This window comes from Bubalus bubalis, chromosome 11 (genome assembly GCF_019923935.1).
Source record: "Bubalus bubalis isolate 160015118507 breed Murrah chromosome 11, NDDB_SH_1, whole genome shotgun sequence".
In the NCBI taxonomy this organism is placed as follows: domain Eukaryota; kingdom Metazoa; phylum Chordata; class Mammalia; order Artiodactyla; family Bovidae; genus Bubalus; species Bubalus bubalis.
This window is the reverse complement of record NC_059167.1, coordinates 29,860,283-29,881,882: the sequence shown is the minus strand read 5'-3', so window position 1 is coordinate 29,881,882 and position 21,600 is coordinate 29,860,283. Positions and strand designations below refer to the sequence as shown.

Below are 21,600 nucleotides of genomic sequence, written 5' to 3'. Positions count from 1 at the left end.
TGTCTGCATTGAGGTTATCTGTTCAACAGAGAAATCAGGCCATTATCTCTAAGGGCTTTTCTGGCTCTCAGTTCTGCAATATCTACTCTTGGAGACTCTCTCTCTAGCTGTTTTTGTGGGTCTGACTGTTGAATTACTTACCCTTTCCTCAAAATCAGGGATTGCCTCATTGTTTTTATCCTTTACCTCCTCACTCATGTCCATGTGGCCATTAAGGAATACAGGGAATTGATATGGAAGGAAAGATGTCCCTGATATTACTGAGTGAAAAAATCCACTTGTAGAGAAGTAGGCATGGTATGGTCCATTCCTAAAATAATAATGATAATGAATGGTGGTCATATTAGTATAAGTCTCTTTTAGTTGAACTATTGGGGCCAGATGTGTTCCTGAATTTAGGACTTTTCGGTTTTACGCAAGGCCATGCATCCTCTATTAAGTAATACTTCCCCTGGGGGCTAGGATGGCATCCTGTCATCCAAAACATTAACATTCTGCAGTGAAACATGAATATTCACATTAAGTGGGAAAAATTTAGATGACAAATTGTCTTATGTTTGTTGAGGTCAAATTTGACAACAAATGTTATAAAAGTTTTTCATGTTTTGGAGCTTTTTGAGTATCAGGATTGTAAGTAAGGGATTATGGACCTGTAAAACTAAAGGGAAGAGATCTGGAAGATTATGTATCAAACTCTTAGTGATGATTTTTTGGCTGTAGAGGTGGGCGGAATTACAAAAAATTTTTATTTTCCAAATTATGTGTTTTTTTTTTTCCTGTGGAGCATGTCTAATTTTCTAATCAGAAAAAAGTAACTAAAGATATGTATAAGAGAGCTAAAAGCACACTTAACAAATCCATTGCAGTGTTTGTTAGGCCATTAAGATTTGAATGATATTTTTTCTCAATTTTTCAAATTTATGAAGTGTGACTATAACTTCAGTTCAGTTCAGTCACTCAGTCGTGTCTGACTCTGCGACCCCATGAATTGCAGCACGCCAGGCCTCCCTGTCCATCACCAACTCCCGGAGTTCACCCAAACTCATGTCCATCGAGTCAGTGATGCCATCCAGCCATCTCATCCTCTGTCATCCCCTTCTTCTCTTGCCCCCAATCCCTCCCAACATCAGAGTCTTTTCCAATGAGTCAACTCTTCACATGAGGTGGCCAAAGTACTGGAGTTTCAGCTTTAGCATCATTCCTTCCAAAGAAATCCCAGGGCTGATCTCCTTCAGAATGGACTGGTTGGATCTCCTTGCAGTCCAAGGGACTCTCAAGAGTCTTCTCCAACACCACAGTTCAAAAGCATCAATTCTTCGGTGCTCAGCTTTCTTCACAGTCCAACTGTCACATCCATACTATAACTTACATATACTTAAATTTTTTTCTAGATAGTAATATGTGATAGTAATTAAAAAGTCAGTGGTAAAAAAATAAGTCCTTTGGAGTCCCATGTGGGAGGTCAGGAGCTACCTTCTCCCTACTGGGTTGTTGTTCAGTTGCTAAGTCATATGTGACTCTTTGTGACCCCATGGATTGCAGCATGCCAGCCTCCCCTGTCCTTTACTATCTCGCAGATTGCTCAGATTCATGCCCATTGAGTTGGTGATGCTGTCTAACCATCTCATCCCCTGCCCCCTTCTCCTTTTGCCTTCAATCTTTCCCATCATCAGGGTCTTTTCCAATGAGTTGGCCCTTGGTGTCAAGTGGCCAAAGTATTGGAGCTTCAGCATCAGGTCTTCCAGTGAATATTCGGGGTTGATTTCCTTTAGGATTAACTGGTTTGATCTCCTAGCTGTCCAAGGGATTCTCAAAAGTCTTCTCTAGCACCGCAATTCAAAAGCATCAATTCTTTCACTCTCAGCCTTCTTTATGGCCCAACTCTCACACCTGTGGGCTTCCCTGGTGGCTCAGACAGTAAACAATCCACCTGCAATGTGGGAGACCTGGGTTCGATCCCTGGGTTGGAAAGATACCCTGGAAGAGGGGGCAACCCACTCCAATATTCTTGTGTGGAGAATACCTATGAACAGAGGAGCCTGATGGGCTACAGTCCATGGGGTCACAAAGAGGTGGACATGACTGAGTGACTAAGCACACAGCACTCACACCTGTACATGACTACTGGAAAAACCATAGCTTTGACTATATGGACCTTGGTTGGCAAAGTAATATCTTTGCCTTTTAATATGTTGTCAAATTTTGTCATAGCTTTCCTTCCAAGGAGCAAGCGTCTTCTAATTTCATGGCTGCAGTGATTTTGGAACCCAGGAAAATAAAATCTGTCACTGTTTCCACTTTTCCCCTTCTATTTGCCATAAGTTGATGGGACCAGATGCCGTGATCTTAGTTTTTGGAATGTTGAGTTTTAAGTCACCTTTTTCAGTCTCCTCTTTCACACTTATCAAGAGACTCTTTAGTTCGTCTTCATTTTCTGCCCTTAGAATTTGTAGAGCACATTATACCAACCTATTATATAATGAAAATCACGTGGAAGAAACAATTATATATTTAATAGCCAAAATATCATGTATGGGAAAACACTTTATGGAAATATAAGGCCTTATAGGGAAATATAAGAAATAAAAGATGTTATTGAAGTAATATTGAAGTTCTTTGGGGGCCCAGAATGAATGGAGTTGGTGGGAATGGGCTTTGTCTGAAAATTGACTGGAAGAATTCCTCCAAATTTGAAGGAATTTACAGTTTCATGTATGAAACATAAGTGGTATGGTTGGTAGTTGATTATTTAACTTTATCAGTTGATACATAAGAACATATATTATTCCTAATTTTTACTTTTTTCCATATTTGCACTCAAAATACACTCATTTGTTACCTTTCCCCTCTTAATTGTATAATTACTATTTGTATGTTGCAAATTTGCAACATATTTGCAAATTACTATTTGCAGAATATTTCAGTCACTGCTTTACATAATTTGTTGACTCCTTATTGCTATTTCTAATTGTTGTTATTGTTGTTTCATAAGGAATACTCTCGTTGCCAGTAGGTCTTCCTTTTTATTTCCCCTCTTATATCTTGAGGTTGTTTCCTTATGAAAGATTTTCTGAATGTCGTTAAGAACTTAAAGTGTATCCATAATCATTTATTGAGTGCCTGCTAAGTGTTGAGGCTCTGGAGATACAGAGATGAAGTTTTAGAACCTCTTCATGAGTTATGGCCAGTTCCTAGCTCTCTCTTCTCTACCACCTGGTTAATTCTCCATTTGAATTCCACTTCATGGAGAGGTCTTCTGTGAGTTCCCCCAAAGTAGTTTGGGTTTTTCTGTACCTTTTCTTCTCATTTAATCATGGTTATAAACACATAGTCATTTTGGGATTATTGGAGAAGGCAGAAATAAAACAAATAGACTATGAACTCTGAGAACAGGTCCATGTCTGATTGTTCCCCTTGGTACTTTACTAGGCACTCCAATATCTCTAATAAATGAGTGCTTGAATAAATAACTCGATGCACATGAGTTTGAGCAAGCTCCAGGAGTTGGTAATGGACAGGGAAGCCTGGCATGTTGCAGTCCGTGGGTTCGCAAAGAGTCAGACACAGCAAATTATGTAAAGCAGTGACTGAAATTCATTTATTTATTGCTTTATGAAAATAAACCTTTCCCCCTTGCAACAAAGTTCCTGGAGGAAGACTCAGTGCCAACATGCTATTCAATGTCTTACCTGATTTTGCCCTACTCTGCAGTAGGAGTGGGCTCATCTTAAATTCTTTTCTGTTAAGCTATTGCTTTTCTGTACAAATCCTCCTTGATCTGTCATTGTATTATATCCCAATAACATTCACTGTTTGGACTTATTTTGACTTTTTTTTCTTGTTTTCCTCATATTTAAAAAAATATGTTTTTTCAGGATCTGTTTTACTAGTGTTATTTGATTACTATTCCTATTTTGGTTTTTATGCCCTTTCAAAAACTGTTAGTTTTTTGAGGGAAGGGATGGTTTAATCTCCAGTAGTATCTAATAAAGATTCATGTGGAAGAGGGTTGGTAATAAAAAACCTTTGAATAGGATACTTTGGAAAATTCATTTTCTTTTTTTTAAATTTAATTTTGTATTGGAGTGTAGTTGATTGAGAATGTTATGTTAGTTTTAGGTGTACAGCAAAATGATTCCGTTATATATACATATATATCTATTCCTCTTCAGATTCTGTTTCCATATAGGTTATCACAGTAGACTTCCCTGTGCTATACAGTAGGTCCTTGTTGGTTATCTATTTTATATATGGTAGTGTGTATATGTTAATCCCACACTCCTGATTTACCCTCTTTGGTTTCGATAAGTTTCTTTTGTAAATCTGTGAGTCTGTTTCTGATTGTAGATAAATTCATTTGTATCATCTTTATCAGATCAGATCAGATCAGTCGCTCAGTCGTGTCCGACCCTTTGCGACCCCATGAATCACAGCACGCCAGGCCTTCCTCACCAACTCCCGGAGTTCATTCAGACTCATGTCCATCGAGTCAGTGATGCCATCCAGCCATCTCATCCTCTGTCGTCCCCTTCTCCTCCTGCCCCCAATCTTTCCCAGCATCAGAGTCTTTTCCAATGAGTCAACTCTTTGCATGAGGTGGCCAAAGTACTGGAGTTTCAGCTTTAGCATCATTCCTTCCAAAGAAATCCCAGGGCTGATCTCCTTCAGAATGGACTGGTTGGATCTCCTTGCAGTCCAAGGGACTCTCAAGAGTCTTCTCCAACACCACAGTTCAAAAGCATTAATTCTTTGGCGCTCAGCCTTCTTCACAGTCCAACTCTCACATCCATACATGAGCACAGGAAAAACCATAGCCTTGACTAGACGAACCTTTGTTGGCAAAGTAATGTCTCTGCTTTTGAATATGCTATCTAGGTTGGTCATAACTTTCCTTCCAAGGAGTAAGCGTCTTTTGATTTCATGGCTGCAGTCACCATCTGTAGTGATTTTGGAGCCCAGAAAAATAAAGTCTGACACTGTTTCCACTGTTTCCCCATCTATTTCCCATGAAGTGGTGGGACCGGATGTCATGATCTTCGTTTTCTGAATGTTGAGCTTTAAGCCAACTTTTTCACTCTCCACTTTCACTTTCATCAAGAGGCTTTTGAGTTCCTCTTCACTTTCTGCCATAAGGGTGGTGTCATCTGCATATCTGAGGTTATTGATATTTCTCCCAGCAATCTTGATTCCAGCTTGTGTTTCTTCCAGTCCAACGTTTCTCATGATGTACTCTGCATATAAGTTAAATAAACAGGGTGACAATATATAGCCTTGACGTACTCCTTTTCCTCTTTGGAACCAGTCTGTTGTTCCATGTCCAGTTCTAACTGTTGCTTCCTGACCCGCATACAAATTTCTCAAGAGGCAGATCAGGTGGTCTGGTATTCCCATCTCTTCCAGAATTTTCCACAGTTTATTGTGATCCACACAGTCAAAGGTTTTGGCATAGTCAATAAAGCAGAAATAGATGCTTTTCTGGAACTCTCTTGCTTTCTCCATGATCCAGCGGATGTTGGCAATTTGATCTCTGGTTCCTCTGCCTTTTCTAAAACCAGCTTGAACATCAGGAAGTTCACGGTTCACATATTGCTGAAGCCTGGCTTGGAAAATTTTGAGCATTACTTTACTAGCGTGTGAGATGAGTGCAATTGTGCGGTAGTTTGAGCATTCTTTGGCATTGCCTTTCTTTTGGATTGGAATGAAAACTGACCTTTTCCAGTCCTGTGGCCACTGCTGAGTTTTCCAAATTTGCTGGCATATTGAGTGCAGCACTTTCACAGCATCATCTTTCAGGATTTGGAATAGCTCCACTGGAATTCCATCACCTCCACTAGCTTTGTTCGTAGTGATGCTTTCTAAGGCCCACTTGACTTCACATTCCAGGATGTCTGGCTCTAGGTGACTGATCACACCATCGTGATTATCTGGGTCGTGAAGCTCTTTTTTGTACAGTTCTTCTGTGTATTCTTGCCATCTCTTCTTAATATCTTCTGCTTCTGTTAGGTCCATACCATTTCTGTCCTTTATCAAGCTCATCTTTGCATGAAATGTTCCTTTGGTATCTCTAATTTTCTTGAAGAGATCCCTAGTCTTTCCCATTCTGTTGTTTTCCTCTATTTCTTTGCATTGATCACTGAGGAAGGCTTTCTTATCTCTTCTTGCTATTCTTTGGAACTCTGCATTCAGATGTTTATAACTTTCCTTTTCTCCTTTGCTTTTCGCTTCTCTTCTTTTCACAGCTATTTGTAAGGCTTCCCCAGACGGCCATTTTGCTTTTTTGCATTTCCTTTCCATGGGAATGGTCTTGATCCCTGTTTCCTGTACAATGTCACGAACCTCAGTCCATAGCTCATCAGGCACTCTATCAGATCTAGGCCCTTAAATCTATTTCTCCCTTCCACTGTATAATCATAAGGGATTTGATTTAGGTCATAGCTGAATGGTCTAGTGGTTTTCCGTACTTTCTTCAATTAAAGTCTGAATTTGGCAATAAGGAGTTCATGGTCTGAGCTACAGCCAGCTCCTGGTCTTGTTTTTGCTGACTGTATAGAGCTTCTCCATCTTTGGCTGCATAAAAATGATATGGTAGATATTTGTCTTTGTCTGACTTACTTCACTTAGTATGACAATCTCTGGGTCCATCCATGTTGCTGCAAATGGCAGTATTTCATTCTTTTTTATGGCTGAGTAATATTCCATTGTAAATATGCAGCACATCTTCTTTATCCATTCTTCTGTCGATGGACAGTTAAGTTGCTTCTGTGTCTTGACTATTGTACATAGTGCTGCAGTGAACACTGGAGTGCATGTATCTTTTTGAATTATGGTTTTTCTCTGGATATATGCCCAAGAGTGGGATTTTGGATCATATAGTAGTTCTAGTTTTAGTTTTTTAAGGAGCCTCCATATTGTTCTCCACCAGAAAATTCATCTTTTTTAACATATGTTTTAATGTATCCCTTGGGTCAAAGGATTTTTTAAAAGGATGATCACCAAATAAGTATTTAAATAATAGGACCAAAATTTGTATTTTTACATCTATACTAAAAATGTACAGTAAATAAATTTTAAGGGAGAATTTTTAGTCACATGTTCAAGATTTAAATCTCTTGACTACTCTTGCTTTGAGTTATCATTTGCCTAATAGGTAGCTTCTGAATTCATTGCTTGGAATGTTGCTACTCAGGGCTGATGTTGTTAGTATTGCTACGTCATGATTTTATTTGTAGCTGCTTCCATATTCTAGCTGACTTGGAATCTGGAAGATCTCCACCAAAACACCTGTATAATTCAATCTAAATTCAGAAGTGTCACTGTCAAAAGAGGCAACTTCAGGTTCATGCGACTCCTATGAAGTCTCCTTTAATCATAGATCTCCTTTATACATAATAGAAACTTGCAGGTGACTCACCAGGGGTGGAAGCCTGGAAAACAGACTGCCAAGGAAGGTAGTCTTTCCGGTAACACATTACCACCCTTTTGAAGCATCCAGAGAACCTGAAGAGCAGGAACTGCCAGTCAGACTGACTGAACGCTTGGCATTCTTTCATGGAAAGATGACAACTCATCTAGGGTGAAAGAGGAAGTCGAGGGGGGCACAGAACAGGAGGGTGAGCTGACATTTCCATTGTTTTGTAGACTGCTAGCTCTAGTTGGGTGGTTGCTTGGGGAGGGGAGGAGTTGGAATCATGCCCTTCATTGTCAATGTCTAAGGAAATGTACCATTTTACTAAGGAGGGGAATTTGTATCCATTTTATCCTTGCATTGCTTCAGAATCTGGATTGCTTGTGATCCCTTAAACTCTCCTCACACTGACCCCTGGGGCACTACTAATTAGAGTTCTAGCATCATTTTAAGAATTGAGATTCTTCTGTGTAAAATTTCTGTGAAATCTAAGAGCCAAAAGATTTTTTACAGGCTATTTCTGGCTTTGCCTCTGACATGTTTTGTTAGTTGGCTTTTGTCTCAATTGAGAAGCTTACATAGTAAGAGTCAAAGGACTTAATAAGGTGCTATTTTGATTATTAAGTGTTGTGTTGAGACATCTTGGGGGAAAAGAGTTATTTTCTTTGTTTCTCAGTTACTTTCGGTAGAACCCACTGTGAAGTAGAATGAAGACCTTCAGTAGACAACCAGTGGCGAGGAGGGGAATGGTGTGTCATTTGAAGACTGGTTGGTTTCCTGGTTCTATGGTTTATCCTTGACCAGCAACACCCCAGGCCCAGAACAAAACCAGGGTGCCTTCTCCATGCCCATATCTGGACTACCAAATTGTGCAGGGAGGACTTGCCCCTGGGCAGTTGATGCTGTCCATTTCATCCCTCTTCTACTGAAAAGTTACTCCAAGCTTTTGGTTCTCCCAAAGGCCTCTCCACCCTTTCACTCAGATGACCCTGCATCTGACTTCATTAAAAAAACTTAGACTACCTAGAATGATTTCTACCAATGTCCTGCTCTGATACCTGCAAACATATGTATAGTCGCCTCACTTGCTTTCCTCTAGGTTTCTCCCCATGCCCTCCTTCCTCCTCCTAAGCCTTACTCTGTTAGTTACTGTGCCTTCCTCTCTAATTTTCAACCTTTGCATATTGAGGAGCTCTTTCCCTTTGGCTATGAATAGCTCTCAGTGTTTCCTGCGTTTGCGTTTCTCGTACTTACTAATACCTGTTTGTTAAATCCAGTGGATGCATGTAGTTCTTGCTCTGGACATCCTTGTTGTGTCTGACGCAACTTGTCTACTGTCTTCTCCTGAAGAGTCTTTGGTCTCTAGAAGGGATGGTCCGTGCCTCTGGTTTTCCTGCTGCTTCTCTCCTTAGTGGATGTGTCCTCCTTTACTCACCCCTTGCAGCTGGAGCTCTGTTCTGGGAGGGATGCTTCTCTCTTCTCACATACTCTGGCTTCAGGGCTTCATCCACTCACTGGGTTTTCATCACCGTGTATGTGTTGTGACTCCCCGGCCCCCAGTTCTTTGCCTTATACTGCAGCCTGGTTGCCAGCATCGACTGGTTATCACATGTATATCTGAAAGGCTAACTGTCCAGGGGCTGAACATACCACCTTTCCTGCTAAGTGCCCCCTTTCTCCCATCTTCAGAGACTATATTGTCTGGTGGTGAAGGTTGATGCTCTAGAATTAGACAGACCTGGATTCTGATACTTGCTGATATTTGATCATGAACAAATCATTTAATTCTCCAGCCTCAGAGTCTTCCTTTTTAAAAATGGAGATAAAAATAGTACCTGTCTCAGAAAGTTCCTGGGAGGTAGACCCTGACGCACCTGTTTGGTGCCTGGCTCTGAAAAAGAGTACAGTAAATGTTTGCTCTGCTGGTGGTAGTCTCTCTTAGTTACGCTTATCCACTGAGTCATCCTTAAAACCTATTTTCTTTGGTTCCTTTATCCAGCTGGTCACCCAGTGTGGCTGATTTCTAATTACCATTTCTTTCTAGTCCTAGGAATTTCTGAGTTTCTCTCTTCTCTTGCTTCTCATTACTACTACCTGCATGTGGGGTCTCATTATTACTCCCCAAGGTGAGACTGCAGTCTCCTGCCTTCTTTTCATACCTGCAAGCCCACTCTGCTGCTAGGTGTCCTATCTCTAACAGGACCTCTCTCTTGGTTGAAGCCCTCTGGTGTAAATCAAAGACCAAGCTCCTTAATGTGGTATACCTGGCTGTCCTATAGCCTTCGTGGCATTTTAGCTTATTTTCTGACACTCCCTGAGTCCAGCTGTGTACATGAACAAAAATGTCCTGTACTGTTCCCTGTGCATGCCATGCTGTTTAGGCTCTTTCTCACCTTTATTATCCACCCTGCTTGGAATGCTATCTTCCCTGCTTTTGCCTTACTAGTTCCTTCTCCTGAGGACTCAGCTAAGTTGCCACCTCCTCCAGGAAGCCTTCCCAGACCCTCCCAGGGTAGTCTGGTAATCTTTCAAGAATCCTGTCATTCTCTGTACTCATTGTGTGCCTACCAGGTTGGATCATGATCTGTTTATGGTCTTTCCTTTCAACATAAATCTTGAAGGGCAGACATTATATATCATTCAAACTTATATTTTTGTATCTAACTTGGTGCTTGACATGTAGTAGATACTTCTGAAATATTTGTTAGATGAATGACTGAATTCAGGAACAAGCAAACTTCACAACAACCTTGATTTTCTAGTTCTGGCGCAGGACTGGGTTTCAGCATTTCAAGCCATATCTGGGCAGCCACGGCTGAAGTAGACGCCCTGGTATTGCTTCCTTGGAGTTCCTCATCCTAGGTAGCAGTGCTGGAGTGAGACTGTCAGCTCATGAGTGTCTGAGCCTGAAAATTATTCCTGTGAAGAATAAAATATGTCACATTAATGGCTTAATTTTTTTTCCAGAGAGCACTTTAATATTTTCAAATCTGTGGTAGTGTTAACACTTTCTATTTGCATGAGAACTTCCCTGATAGGAGATATCACAGGTGTTAAGTTTTCTGAGTAGTGTTACAGCAGGGCAGAACTACTTTCCATTGATTTGGAGATAGAGAGTACATATACCATGAGACAGAACATCTTTAGTGGTGGAAAATAGACTGACCTACTTGAGAGGCTGCTTGTTTCCTAATTTTCTATTTTAAAAAGATGACAGCTGAACGCTGAAAAGCTTAGGACATGTTAGAACTCTGCTGCCCAATACTGCGGCTTCTAGCCACATGTGGCTGCTTAAGTTTAAATAGAATTAAAATTAAAAAAAAATTCAGATCCTTAATTGTGTTAGCCACATTTCAAGTTCTCAGTAGCCACATAAGGCTAGAGGCTACCATATTGGGCATCTCAGATATAAAACATTTCCTTCATCGCAGAAAGTACTATTGGACACACTGTTTTTGAATGTAAAATTCTTGTTGGATAATATTAAAGCCACCTTAGCACAGAGCTGGTTTTACAGCTCTATGGAATAAGAATTTTTACTGGGAACACCATGTAATTGCTGTATCATTTAATACAGTGTATATAGCATTATATCACCCTATCATTTGATACTGTCTTGATCTTCAGGGACAGTGACATTCAGACGTGAAATGCTGTATTGTCTGTCTGGAAATGTTTTGGTATTCAACTCATAGGGGGAAAATGAGTGTGAGTTGAATAAATGGAATTATTTTTTTTTTGCTTCAAGTTACTAGAAAAACTCAGAGGCTAAAATATATCCAGGAATTAAATAACATTTATTAAAGAATGCTATCTCTCTGTGAGAAAGTGTGTGTGTGTTGGGGGGTGGGCAGGGGTGCACTGGATGAAAGGGAAACAAATGATCTGTATAGTTGGATATTATTAAAATACTTAAAAAATTAAAAGCAAAATGAAGGCAAGATCTTCTACTTTCTTTTGTTTTCTTTCACATTTGCCTTATCCACTGAGCTTCTGGTGGCCTGAGAAATTTAAGAAGTAAGCATAGATTTCGTTTGACTGGACCCATGCTAGGAAACTCGAGCTACCTTATAGAACCATGGAACTCACTAGACTACTGCATTGTGGAACAGCAGCTGTTAACACTGACTTCCTTGGATGCCAGTATCATCGAGGGATGGGGGGGAGGGGTATTGGAATGACTGTTCAGAAAGAAGAAAAGTGACAGACCTGTGCACTTCATCTCGCACAAAGATTCACCTGTGGCTACCATGCACAGGGAAGTATGGTAAGAGTCATTCCACGATTGAAGAGACACAGACGTGTGTGTGGTCATGAGGTTGGGGGGAAGGGGAGGGTGGGATGAATTGGGCAATTAGGTTTGACATAAATATATTACTGTGTGTGAAATCCATAGCTAGTGGGAATCTGCTGTATAGCACAGGGAGCTCAGCTCGGTGCTCTGTGATGGACTGGAGGGATGGGGCGGGGGTGTGAGGGAGGGTCCAAGAGGGAGGAGATATATGTATACATATAACTGATTTATATTTCTGCTATTGTTGTATAGCAGAAATTAATAAACATTGCAAAGAGGTTATACGCCAATTAAAAAAAATTAAATAAAAATAAGAGGTCATGACAGAAAAAATAGAGACCCCAGGAGGCCATAGGTGACTCCTATTTGAATGGCTTCTGAAGTCCAATTCAGAGGCTATGGTAGGTGGGACCTTCTTTGAACTATGGAGGCTATAATTTCATAGTAGCAGCTTCTTTCCCCACTCTGTTTAAAATAGTGCCTGAAGACATTCTTCAGTTTAACCCTATTAAAGAGGAGGGATGTGAGCTTGAGGGTGAAGGACACTGAATTCTGCTTTGACCTTCCTGTACCTTTGTCTTCTTAGGGCCCTTCATTATTGAGGCAGAGAATAGAGGGCCTGTAATTCGGAGTAATGTGTGGAAAGGTTGTAAGAGAGTGGAGAGCGAAGGTTGTTTGCCCTAGATAATAATCACAGTGGGTATAGTGTAGGCCAAGTGGGTTCCTGACCCACATTACAAGTTTATTTTACCAATGAACTTTTACTTCTCAGTGAAACATTAGAGTTTTAGGGAGTTAATTATTTGTGGACTCTTTTCTAAAACTCTCAACTCTGTCTCCTTTCATTGCAATGGGGCTCATTTTATACCCTTTATGGCCTCTTTTGAAAAGAGGCAGCTGAACCTTATGTTGTGGTTATGGGCTTTGGAGCAGGTAGATAGGGATGGAAACCCATGGTCACTGCTTGTACAAGTTATTTAAATTTTTGAGCCTTGATTTTTACATCCTGCAAAATGGGAATAATAATGCTTACCTTATGGACAAGAGAAGGACATTTTCGTGTGTGGAATACAAAACTAAATCAAGTTGACTCATTTTCAGAAAGACCTTTGAAAATGAATAAACATGTCATATTTCTTGATCACTTTTATGATTATGTTGATCATTTTTTTTTTTAGTTTTACCACATGTATTCACTTAGTGATATAAAACTTTAAGGAGAAAGGGTTCATGGTGAAATTAGAGTCTCAGAATCTGTACTAGTGTCAGGGAATTAATCAGAAAATAAAATTGAATGTGCTCAAAGGATCAGTTCCTTTTAAGACAAATCACTGTATTATTTAAAAGAAGACAAAGAGGCCAAGGGAAATGAGAAAGCTGAGAAATTCAAAGGATGTTCATTTGTTCAAAAACCCTCAATTATTTGAACATTTTGCTGTTTTGAGGAATGTTGTTCACTGATTTCCATTTAGCCTAGCCTAAGAGAAAGAAACCAGCTTAACTTCTAGAGAGTTTTTGAGGACAGACTACTCAGTCTTGAGTGATCACAGACACTATCACAGCCTTGCAAAACTCAGGATTCATGTGACTCTGACACAGAGGAGGTGGAATAATCAAATGTTCCTCCCATGAACACTGTGTAGCGATCACCACTGAAGGAAACAAAGTTCCCTTTTCCTGGGCTGCTCGGGCCAGCACGGCTGAAGACGTGTGTCCTGTTGAAGCCACAGCGTGTGTTGATGACCCTTTTGCACCAGTACTGAGCTAATTCCCAGAGGTAGAAGATGCGTCCCAGCCTTAGAGACGCATATCATGTAGAAGGGAATGTGGACATGAGCACAGACAATGTCAGTACCAGATGATGAGTGCTGACAAGGAGCTGGGAGATCACAGAAAACAGCTCTTTACCTCATATGCATCTTTGTGGAGAAGTCACCTGAACTGAGTCTTGAATGATGAGTAGGACTTAGTCACATGATGAATGGGTCGGAGAGAAGGTGGCCATTGTTTGTAGGCTGAGGGAATAGCATGAGTGTTTATGCATTAAACATCCTGTGTATGCTGGTAAGTGCAAACCTTTTGACATTAATTGAATATGAAGCATGGGGTGGGGATCAAGGGCTGTAAGGGGAGTGGTGTAGTTGGAGACCAGACCACGAAGAGTCAGATATACTATGTGAAGCTCAGATATATGCTCTAGTAGATAGGGAGCCACTGAAGAAATGCTTTTAAAAAAAATTAATTTTGACTGTGCTGGGTCTTTGTTCCTACATGAAATTTTCTCTAGATGTGGTGAGCCTGGGTTGCTCTCTAGTTGCAGCGGCCTGGACTCTAGGGTAAATGGTTTCAGTAGTTGCAGCTCCTTGGCTCTAGAGCACAGACTCAGTAGTTGTGGCACACAGGCTTAGTTGCTCTGCAGCATGTGGGATCTTCCGGGATTAGGGATCGAACCTGTGTCTCTTGCATTGGCAGATGGATTCTTTACCAGTGAGCTACCAGGGAAGCTCATCATTGAAGAATTTAACTCAAAGTGTAAATGGTCAGATTTGCCTTATGGGGGGTTGCCACGGCAGCTTGGTGGATCATAGGTTTGAGGCTAAATGACAGGAAGCTGTCACAGTAGAGGATCAGCCATGCAGGAGAGCAATGGAAATTAGGGCTGGAAAGAAGATAGATATGACAAATTCCCATGATGGGAAGCTTATGTGATTTTGATCAATGGGCTATGGGGAATGGATGAGATGGACGAGACCAGGATGGCCTCTAAAATTCTGGTGGTAATGGATCTAGGGAATGTAGGAGAAAGAATTGGTGTGGGAGCCAAGGTGGTGTGTTGATTCTGAAGTGTCTACCAGCCAACTGAATGTGATTCTGAAGCTCTGGGAAGATGGGTGGCTGGAGACAGGAACCTAGGAATCACCCAAATAGAGGTGGTAGTTAGAACCAGTGTGAATATTTTGATGCTCAAGGAGAACAGAGAATAAAGAAGGCAGTGGATAGAGAACAGTCCTAGGGAATATCAGAAGTGGAAGAATACATTCCTAGGAAAGACTTGAGAGGAGGAGCTCTGAAGGTGGCATCTGTGCTTGTCCTAGAAGCTGGTGGTTGGGGGCAGGGAGCCTTTTGAGAGGTTTGTCGTTGAGATACCTAACTCCTGGCCACTCTAAGTGTTTGATGAAGTAGCAGTCAAGGTAGAATGGATTTGGGCATTTGAAGAGATTGGAGATTATTTGGAATTATCCAGTCACTGGAGAAAATGAGAGGTGAGCTAACAAAGAAGAGTGAAAGAAAGGTGAAGAGGTGCTGGGGCTTGAGATTAGAAATTCTGAACGTTTAGTGGCCCCGACATGTATGTGACTCCTTAGCCAGTGTGCAGGAGGAGAGGAAGCAGATGAGGAGAGTGGTCCAGGGTGGGGTTTTGTCATCAGATGTGGCAGAAAAGGGAGATGTGAGGACACAGGGGTGCTGGCAAGAAGTGGGAAGGAAATGTGACCAGGAGATGCCCTCGCAGGTTGAAAGGGAACAGTTCATGGCCTGGGAACAGTTCATGGCCTTAAAGTGCTCTGTGTGCTCAAAGAATGGAGGTGGTGGGAAAAGGCTGGGGAGTGGTGTCGATCTCAGGACACAGCAGTTCCAGGATGTGGTCATAGGAGTGGGTGGCAGAAGCGGCCTGGCAGAGACGACCGGTTGAGTGGAGGGCAACCCATAAGGAAAACTATAGAAAAGGGACTTGGATTCCACTTGGACAAACTTGAACTATTCACTCTGAATCACAGGACAATATGTAGAATAAAACTGCATTTGGATGTTTAAGAACATGATAGATAGGTGTGTGTCTAGATGTTTTGGGCAGTCTGCCTGGATGCAGGGGCATCTCCCCTCTGTGTCTCTGAAGACACCTGTTGGAATGCCTTTATTTAAAGTGTGGGGCAAAGTCCGGGTTTGCATCTCTTTAAGGAGGAAAATAAGAAAGCTTAGACAATGAATATAATTTATGATACTACTTTATACTTTTTCAGAGATATTTCACATTTTGCTATTCTGGGTAATCTATTTAAAAGTCCATTTTTAGTTTGCTACTTTCTGCAGAGAGGGTAGAAAGAAGTACCTAACCCGTATATTTCACTGAATAAAAGGATGGGTAATTAACAAAAAGATATGAAAGTGCTAAGATAAATTTAAGTATTTTCTCATGCTAAGGAAAGCAATAGATTGATGCTAAATTATATACACTTGAATTCCACCTAAAGTTTCATTTTCAACTTTATATATGTCTATATTTGATTTTTTAAACTGTAGTTATAACTTGTAAGATGAGAAAAAATAGAAGTAAATCACATGTAGTTTTTCATCTCCTACCATGTGCTGGGTGGTATGATGACAAAAAGATGCATAAGACTTGCACCTTGACTCCTAATAGCTTTGAATTTAGTTGAAGAAACAAGACATAAACCCAGGAAAAGTTAGATAATTATGCAGGATGTAAATTGCAAGGCTTGACACATTGTTTGGACAGCAGATCTACAGGAGTTCAGAAGAAAGGCCATTTCAGGCAGGGACAGTAAAGGTAGGGGTGTTAATGACAGAAAACAAAGGGAAAGAAGATCAGGGTTAAGTAGAGGGACTGAACCTTGGGAGTTATGAAGCCTTGTTTGACAGCTTCTGCCTGACCTTTCATCTCAATTTCCCAAACAGTAGAAGGGAATGATGATGATATGTGGCCTCCCAAACTGTCAGGAGGTGAGACAGTGATGACAGAGTTCTTTGCAGAAAGTCCTGGTCCTTCCATAATGTGTAGAAGGTACATACTGCACACCTTTGGAAATTCAAGTTATTAATTTCTGTTATTTGCATTTACTGAGTTTTAGGTTATTTCGTTTCTGTTGTTCCCATTTACTGAGATGCAAAGAATTAGCATATTGCTAAAAGTTTGGCCTTTTTTACAATAAGGAAAGACTCATAAAACTCTGAAGACATTTTATGCAAAACTACTAGACCAATGATTACTTTGGAAAAACTCTTTTCGTGGCCATGTATCCTTTTTTTAATCTTTATTTCCTTGAGCAAAGAAAATAAGTAGTAAGCAAAACGAGAGGAACTCGATTCCAATTTAGGAGGAAAATAATTTGTAATTCACTTGTTCACCCGGAGTCCTTGAAAAAGTTAGCGGAAGTTGCAGACTGGCTGGCAACTACTTTAGGTGAATCCAGCTTGGCCCCTGGCATTTTGGAGACTGTGGCCTCAGAATTCATGGATTTCCTGGATATAAGGACATGAGTATTAGTCATATCAACTTTACTGCTAATTGCTTTGGGGATATGATATGAATTAGGCAAGGAAGCTTATACCCAGACTATAACTAATGTGGACCCTTCTTATACATCCATTGATCCTTCAACCACTCTCTAGTCCATGTTTATGCAAATATTTATACTTGCCCCAGTTGCCAAAGACTTTGAGGGATCCAGGACTCTTGGGCTCTTAGTGTCATGGTGATGAACAGAGGACCGGGGAACTTTAGCCTCAAATCCACTGAGAGTACCTCTCTGTCTAGGGAGGTAGTTATTTTGGTGTGGTCTCACTTCCCTTCTCTAAGGTAGCAGTGGTAAGACGGACTAAAAGTAAAATTCCTGAGTTAAATATTTTGAGTAGGGAATTCTGTTTTCCTGACTATATCCAGTTGCCTACATCCTCCACTGGTCCACTCTTTCTCTGCTTATGGAATTGGTGACCCAAGGGCTATAAGCATGATTTTCTCCTACTTTGGCAGATTGGGGACCTAGAGCTACAAGAAAGCAGAAAATATGACAAAATGTATATGACAAAGAACAGTGGAGAAAGAAGAGAGATGAGAAGCTGAAGAAGGCTTACCTTACATCCACAGGGAGGGGATCGAGTCAGCTAGTGGTTCTCAAAGTGACGTGTCCGCCTCTTCCTCAGTCTAAATGTCCATGTCTGACTCAGTTTCCTTGGAGGACACGCACCAGGAAAATGAATCCAAGATGGTGCAATTCCTGCATTGCAAGTGTGTGTGTGTGCATGCGTTTGTGTGTCAGAGGTCAGCCCTGATGTAACTGGCATCAAGGTCATAGCAGGTGAGGTCACGGTAGGTGAGGGTACATGCAACAGGCACCATGTGACCGGGCTGCCCTTGGTGCTGTTCTCTTCCTGTGATTTCCCTATTTTTGGCACCCATCCTGGTGCCTAGCATACAGTAGGTGTTCAATCAATGCTTGCTGGATGACTCACTGGATGAATGGGTGCTAACTCTGACTCCTGTTGGGAGTTTTGTGACCTGGAATCACTGTACAAGGAATGAGAAGGCTCAGAGCAGATTTGTGCCCTGCTTGTGACTTTCTTGTTACAATCTCAAATAATGTGTTACTCAGATAGAGAGGCTCTAAACCTGAGCTCGGGAATAGGATGCACAATTGGGATTTTCTAGGGAGAGAGTCAGAATGGGCCTGTGACCCAACCTGGCTGAAGGGCAGGGTTTTAATCCAGCCTCACCCCAGCATGGGCATGCCAACCCATTCAAGTTCCAGCATCTGCTGGAGGTTCCTGACAGAGGTCACCTTTTGCCTCTTGTTATGGAGGAAAAAAAAAAAAAAGGAAATTGTGCCTCCAAGATGATCTTGCCTTTGAGCCTGGTGTGTGTCCCGACCAGGAAGAAGACTTCCTGCTGATGGCCCTCAGCCTGACTGATTTGTCAGGAAAATCTTTAAAGGCAGAGCTGACTTTATGGAGTCTCTGCTCAGCAGACACATGGATGTTTATGAAGCAACAAAGGAGGAACAGCTGGGCCAGAGGTCAGAGGACTTCATGCTGGTGTGCCCGTTGGCAGCTCCTGTCAGTCTCCTGTAGAGACTTCCATCTGTAAAACTAGATACCCATTGCCTCCTGACTGGAGCTAACAAGGGGAGTGTGCTGTGGAGGTTTGAACATTCTCGAAATGTGTACAAAAATTTAAAATATTAATAGAAGATGTTTACTGATAAATGGTGACTTCTCTCCTGCAAATAAATACGTAAGACGTTTTTGCAGTCTTTGAAATTGTATGTTTGATATAGGCATCCAAAGCACAATTCATAGTAAGTGGTGCTTATGGGGAATTTTTTGAAGGGTATTTAATAATATGTATACATTTATTCATTATTTATTTATTCAGAAAATGGATGGAAGCCTATCTAATATGTGCCAAACCCTGGAAACATACTTGGGCCCATGCTTCCTTTTGACATCCTAGCTGTATACTTGGCCATGTGGTTTGAGTTTTATAAATCAGCTTTAGAAGAAAGCTGCTTCTTAGAATTTGCTGTGCAAAATGTACCATAGAGTCATTGAGAGACTTCTGAGCAAGTCGGTAACCACTTTCAGTGGATCATATATGACGATGCACTAAAACGGTGGTTCTTAAACTTTAGCCTGTGTCAGTATTACCTGGAGGACTTCTTAAAGTACAGATTGCTGGGCCTACCCCCAGAATTTCTGATTGACAGGTTAAGGGGAGTGGGGTGCTTAACTGTGTGCAGGTCTGAGAAATTCCCAGATGGTACTGATGTGGCCTGGGCTTCCCTGATGGCTCTCAGTGGTAAAGAATCGGCCTGCTAATGCAGGAGATGCGAGTTTGATTCCTGGGTCGGGAAGGTCTCCTGGAGAAGGAAATGGCAACCCACTCTAGTATCCTTGCCTAGAAGATCCCATGGACAGAGGAACCTGGCAGGCTACAGTCTAAGGGTCACAAAAGAGTCAGACACGACCAACAGCTGATGCAGTCTGGGGAACCACAGTGGAGAGCCACTGCATTCGAGACCTTTCTTTAGCCCTAAGAGCCTTGCAAGTTCTGCTCCTTTTCAGAAACTGGTGAGGCTTATTATGGTTAATGTGATTCATGGTTGTGATCTTGGTTCTCATTTTGCTTTGCTTCAGAAATTTGGATTGATATTTTTAGCTCAACTTCAATAAAAATTAAACCATTTACATTTAAACTTGACTCCAGCCTTGACTATTTCATTTTCTCCATTCTATTCTTTTTACCTGTTTATATTTTGCAATTTTACTATATAACTTCCTGTAAACTGCATTTTTTGGAATGTAGTACATATTGATAAATATGATTGCCACACTGTTCTTTTCTTGGGCATTTGGCTTTCAAATCAACTATAAAATACTATGTTTTGGGTTTTTTTTTTTTTCACATTACAATTGTAAACAGTTTGTATCAGTAAATATTTCCAAAAGTCACTGGGGGTATTTGGAAAACAAAGACCTTTTCCTGTCCACTGCAGTGAAGATTGATGACTTTTAAATTCGAAATCTAGAAATAATATTTATTTAGCAAGTGGTTACAGTTCCCAAAGCTATGTCATTAGGCTCTATAAAATCAGTAGGATTGGGAAAAGATGGTGAATATTGTTCAAAGTCATAATCTTTACTCAAGAATGGTACATTAACATAGCAGTTACTTTATATTAACTGAAATTACAGAATGAAATGAGGAAATCAGGTGTCTAGACCTCAGGATAGACCATTAGCCAACCAATCTGTAGTTCTGAATTTTTAAAATAATTACTCTATTAGTAGGGGATGCAGATATTGAATATATCAGACATATATTTTGCTACTTTACTGTAAAAATATGTAATTAGTGTAAATATCCCAGGTGGCTCAGTGGTAAAGAATCCACCTGCCAAGAAGGAGATACAGATTCGATCCCTGGGTTGGGAGGATCCTCTGGAGAAGGGAATGGCACCCCACTCCAGTACTCTTGCCTGGGAAATCCCATGGACAGAGGAGCCTGGCGGCTGCAGCCCGTGGAGTCACAGAGTCGGACACGACTGAGCAGCTAAACAACAACAACAACAAACGAATGAATAGGTGTGTTTAACAGAATTTATTTGATGTGTCATTTTCATAACACAGTACTCTTGGTAAAACATATGTCTAATACTTGTCATATCTGAGATTAACAATTGACTCTAAATTGAGTTAAGGGTGGAATTCTTGGCAGGGATAACCACAAACAATAGCTTATTCATGTACATCCACTTAAACTGTTACTTTTTTGTTTATTCAGTTGTAAATATATGCTCTTTATAATTGAAGTATAATTTGCAAATCATAAAAGTTATTCTTTTAAAGTGCACAGTGCAGTGATTTTGGTGTTTACACAGGTTGTGCAACTGACAGCGCTGTCTGATATATTAGCTATAGGAAGAGTTTCTCTGGAAAAGTCAAAATTTTAGTGGCAACTAACATGTCCACCCACTCCAGTATTCTTGCCTGGAAAATCCCATGGACAGAGGAGCATGATGGGCTATAGTTTATGGGGTTACAGACGAGTCTGAATGGCTTAGCAACTAAACAACAAAGTGGATTGAAAATTTAAAAATTGGATAGGAGGCATAATAGGGTGAGAAAGTTCTCAGTAAAAAAAAAATAGAGCTCTTTTCAAACAACCGGTGCATAGATAATACGATATAACATGCAAACAGAAATTTATAATTTTTGAGAACCTTACTATATAAATGGAGAAGGAAATGGCAACCCGCTCCAGTATTCTTGCCTGGAAAATGTCATGGACGGAGGAGCCTGGCAGGTTACAGTCCATGGGGTCACGAAGAGTTGGACATGACTGAGCGACTTCACTTACTATATAAAAGCAAACTTCACAGTTTCTTAGATTGTAGGATGAGCAGGGAAGGGAGGTAGTGGTGAGAAGAGGGGAGGAAGAACTACTTAAGGGGTTGCCAAGCATTAGTGTGCATCAGTCAGTCACCCGAGGGGTTTGTTACATGGGAGGCTGGTTTACTGGGCTTGGGGCCTGTATTTGTACTAAGTACATCAGGAGACTATGGCTCAAGGGGCCTAGAGAAGTTCTTGCAGCCCTTACTCCTTTAGC

General features: G+C 40.9%; 1 protein-coding gene across 3 annotated transcripts in view; it reads left to right on the top strand.

The window, feature by feature from the left end:
• PRKCH (protein kinase C eta) overlaps positions 1-21,600 on the top strand; it is a 231,207-nt gene that overhangs the window by 31,137 nt on the left and 178,470 nt on the right. The window contains exon 1 of one of the 3 annotated variants that reach the window (XM_025295408.3): positions 13,713-13,763. The exons of the other annotated variants lie outside the window; for them this stretch is intronic. Within the exon in view, the coding sequence (XP_025151193.1) occupies positions 13,728-13,763 (36 nt within the window). The 5' untranslated portion in view covers positions 13,713-13,727. Of the gene's footprint in view, positions 1-13,712; positions 13,764-21,600 lie in introns of those variants that run through there. 3 annotated transcript variants of the gene reach the window in all.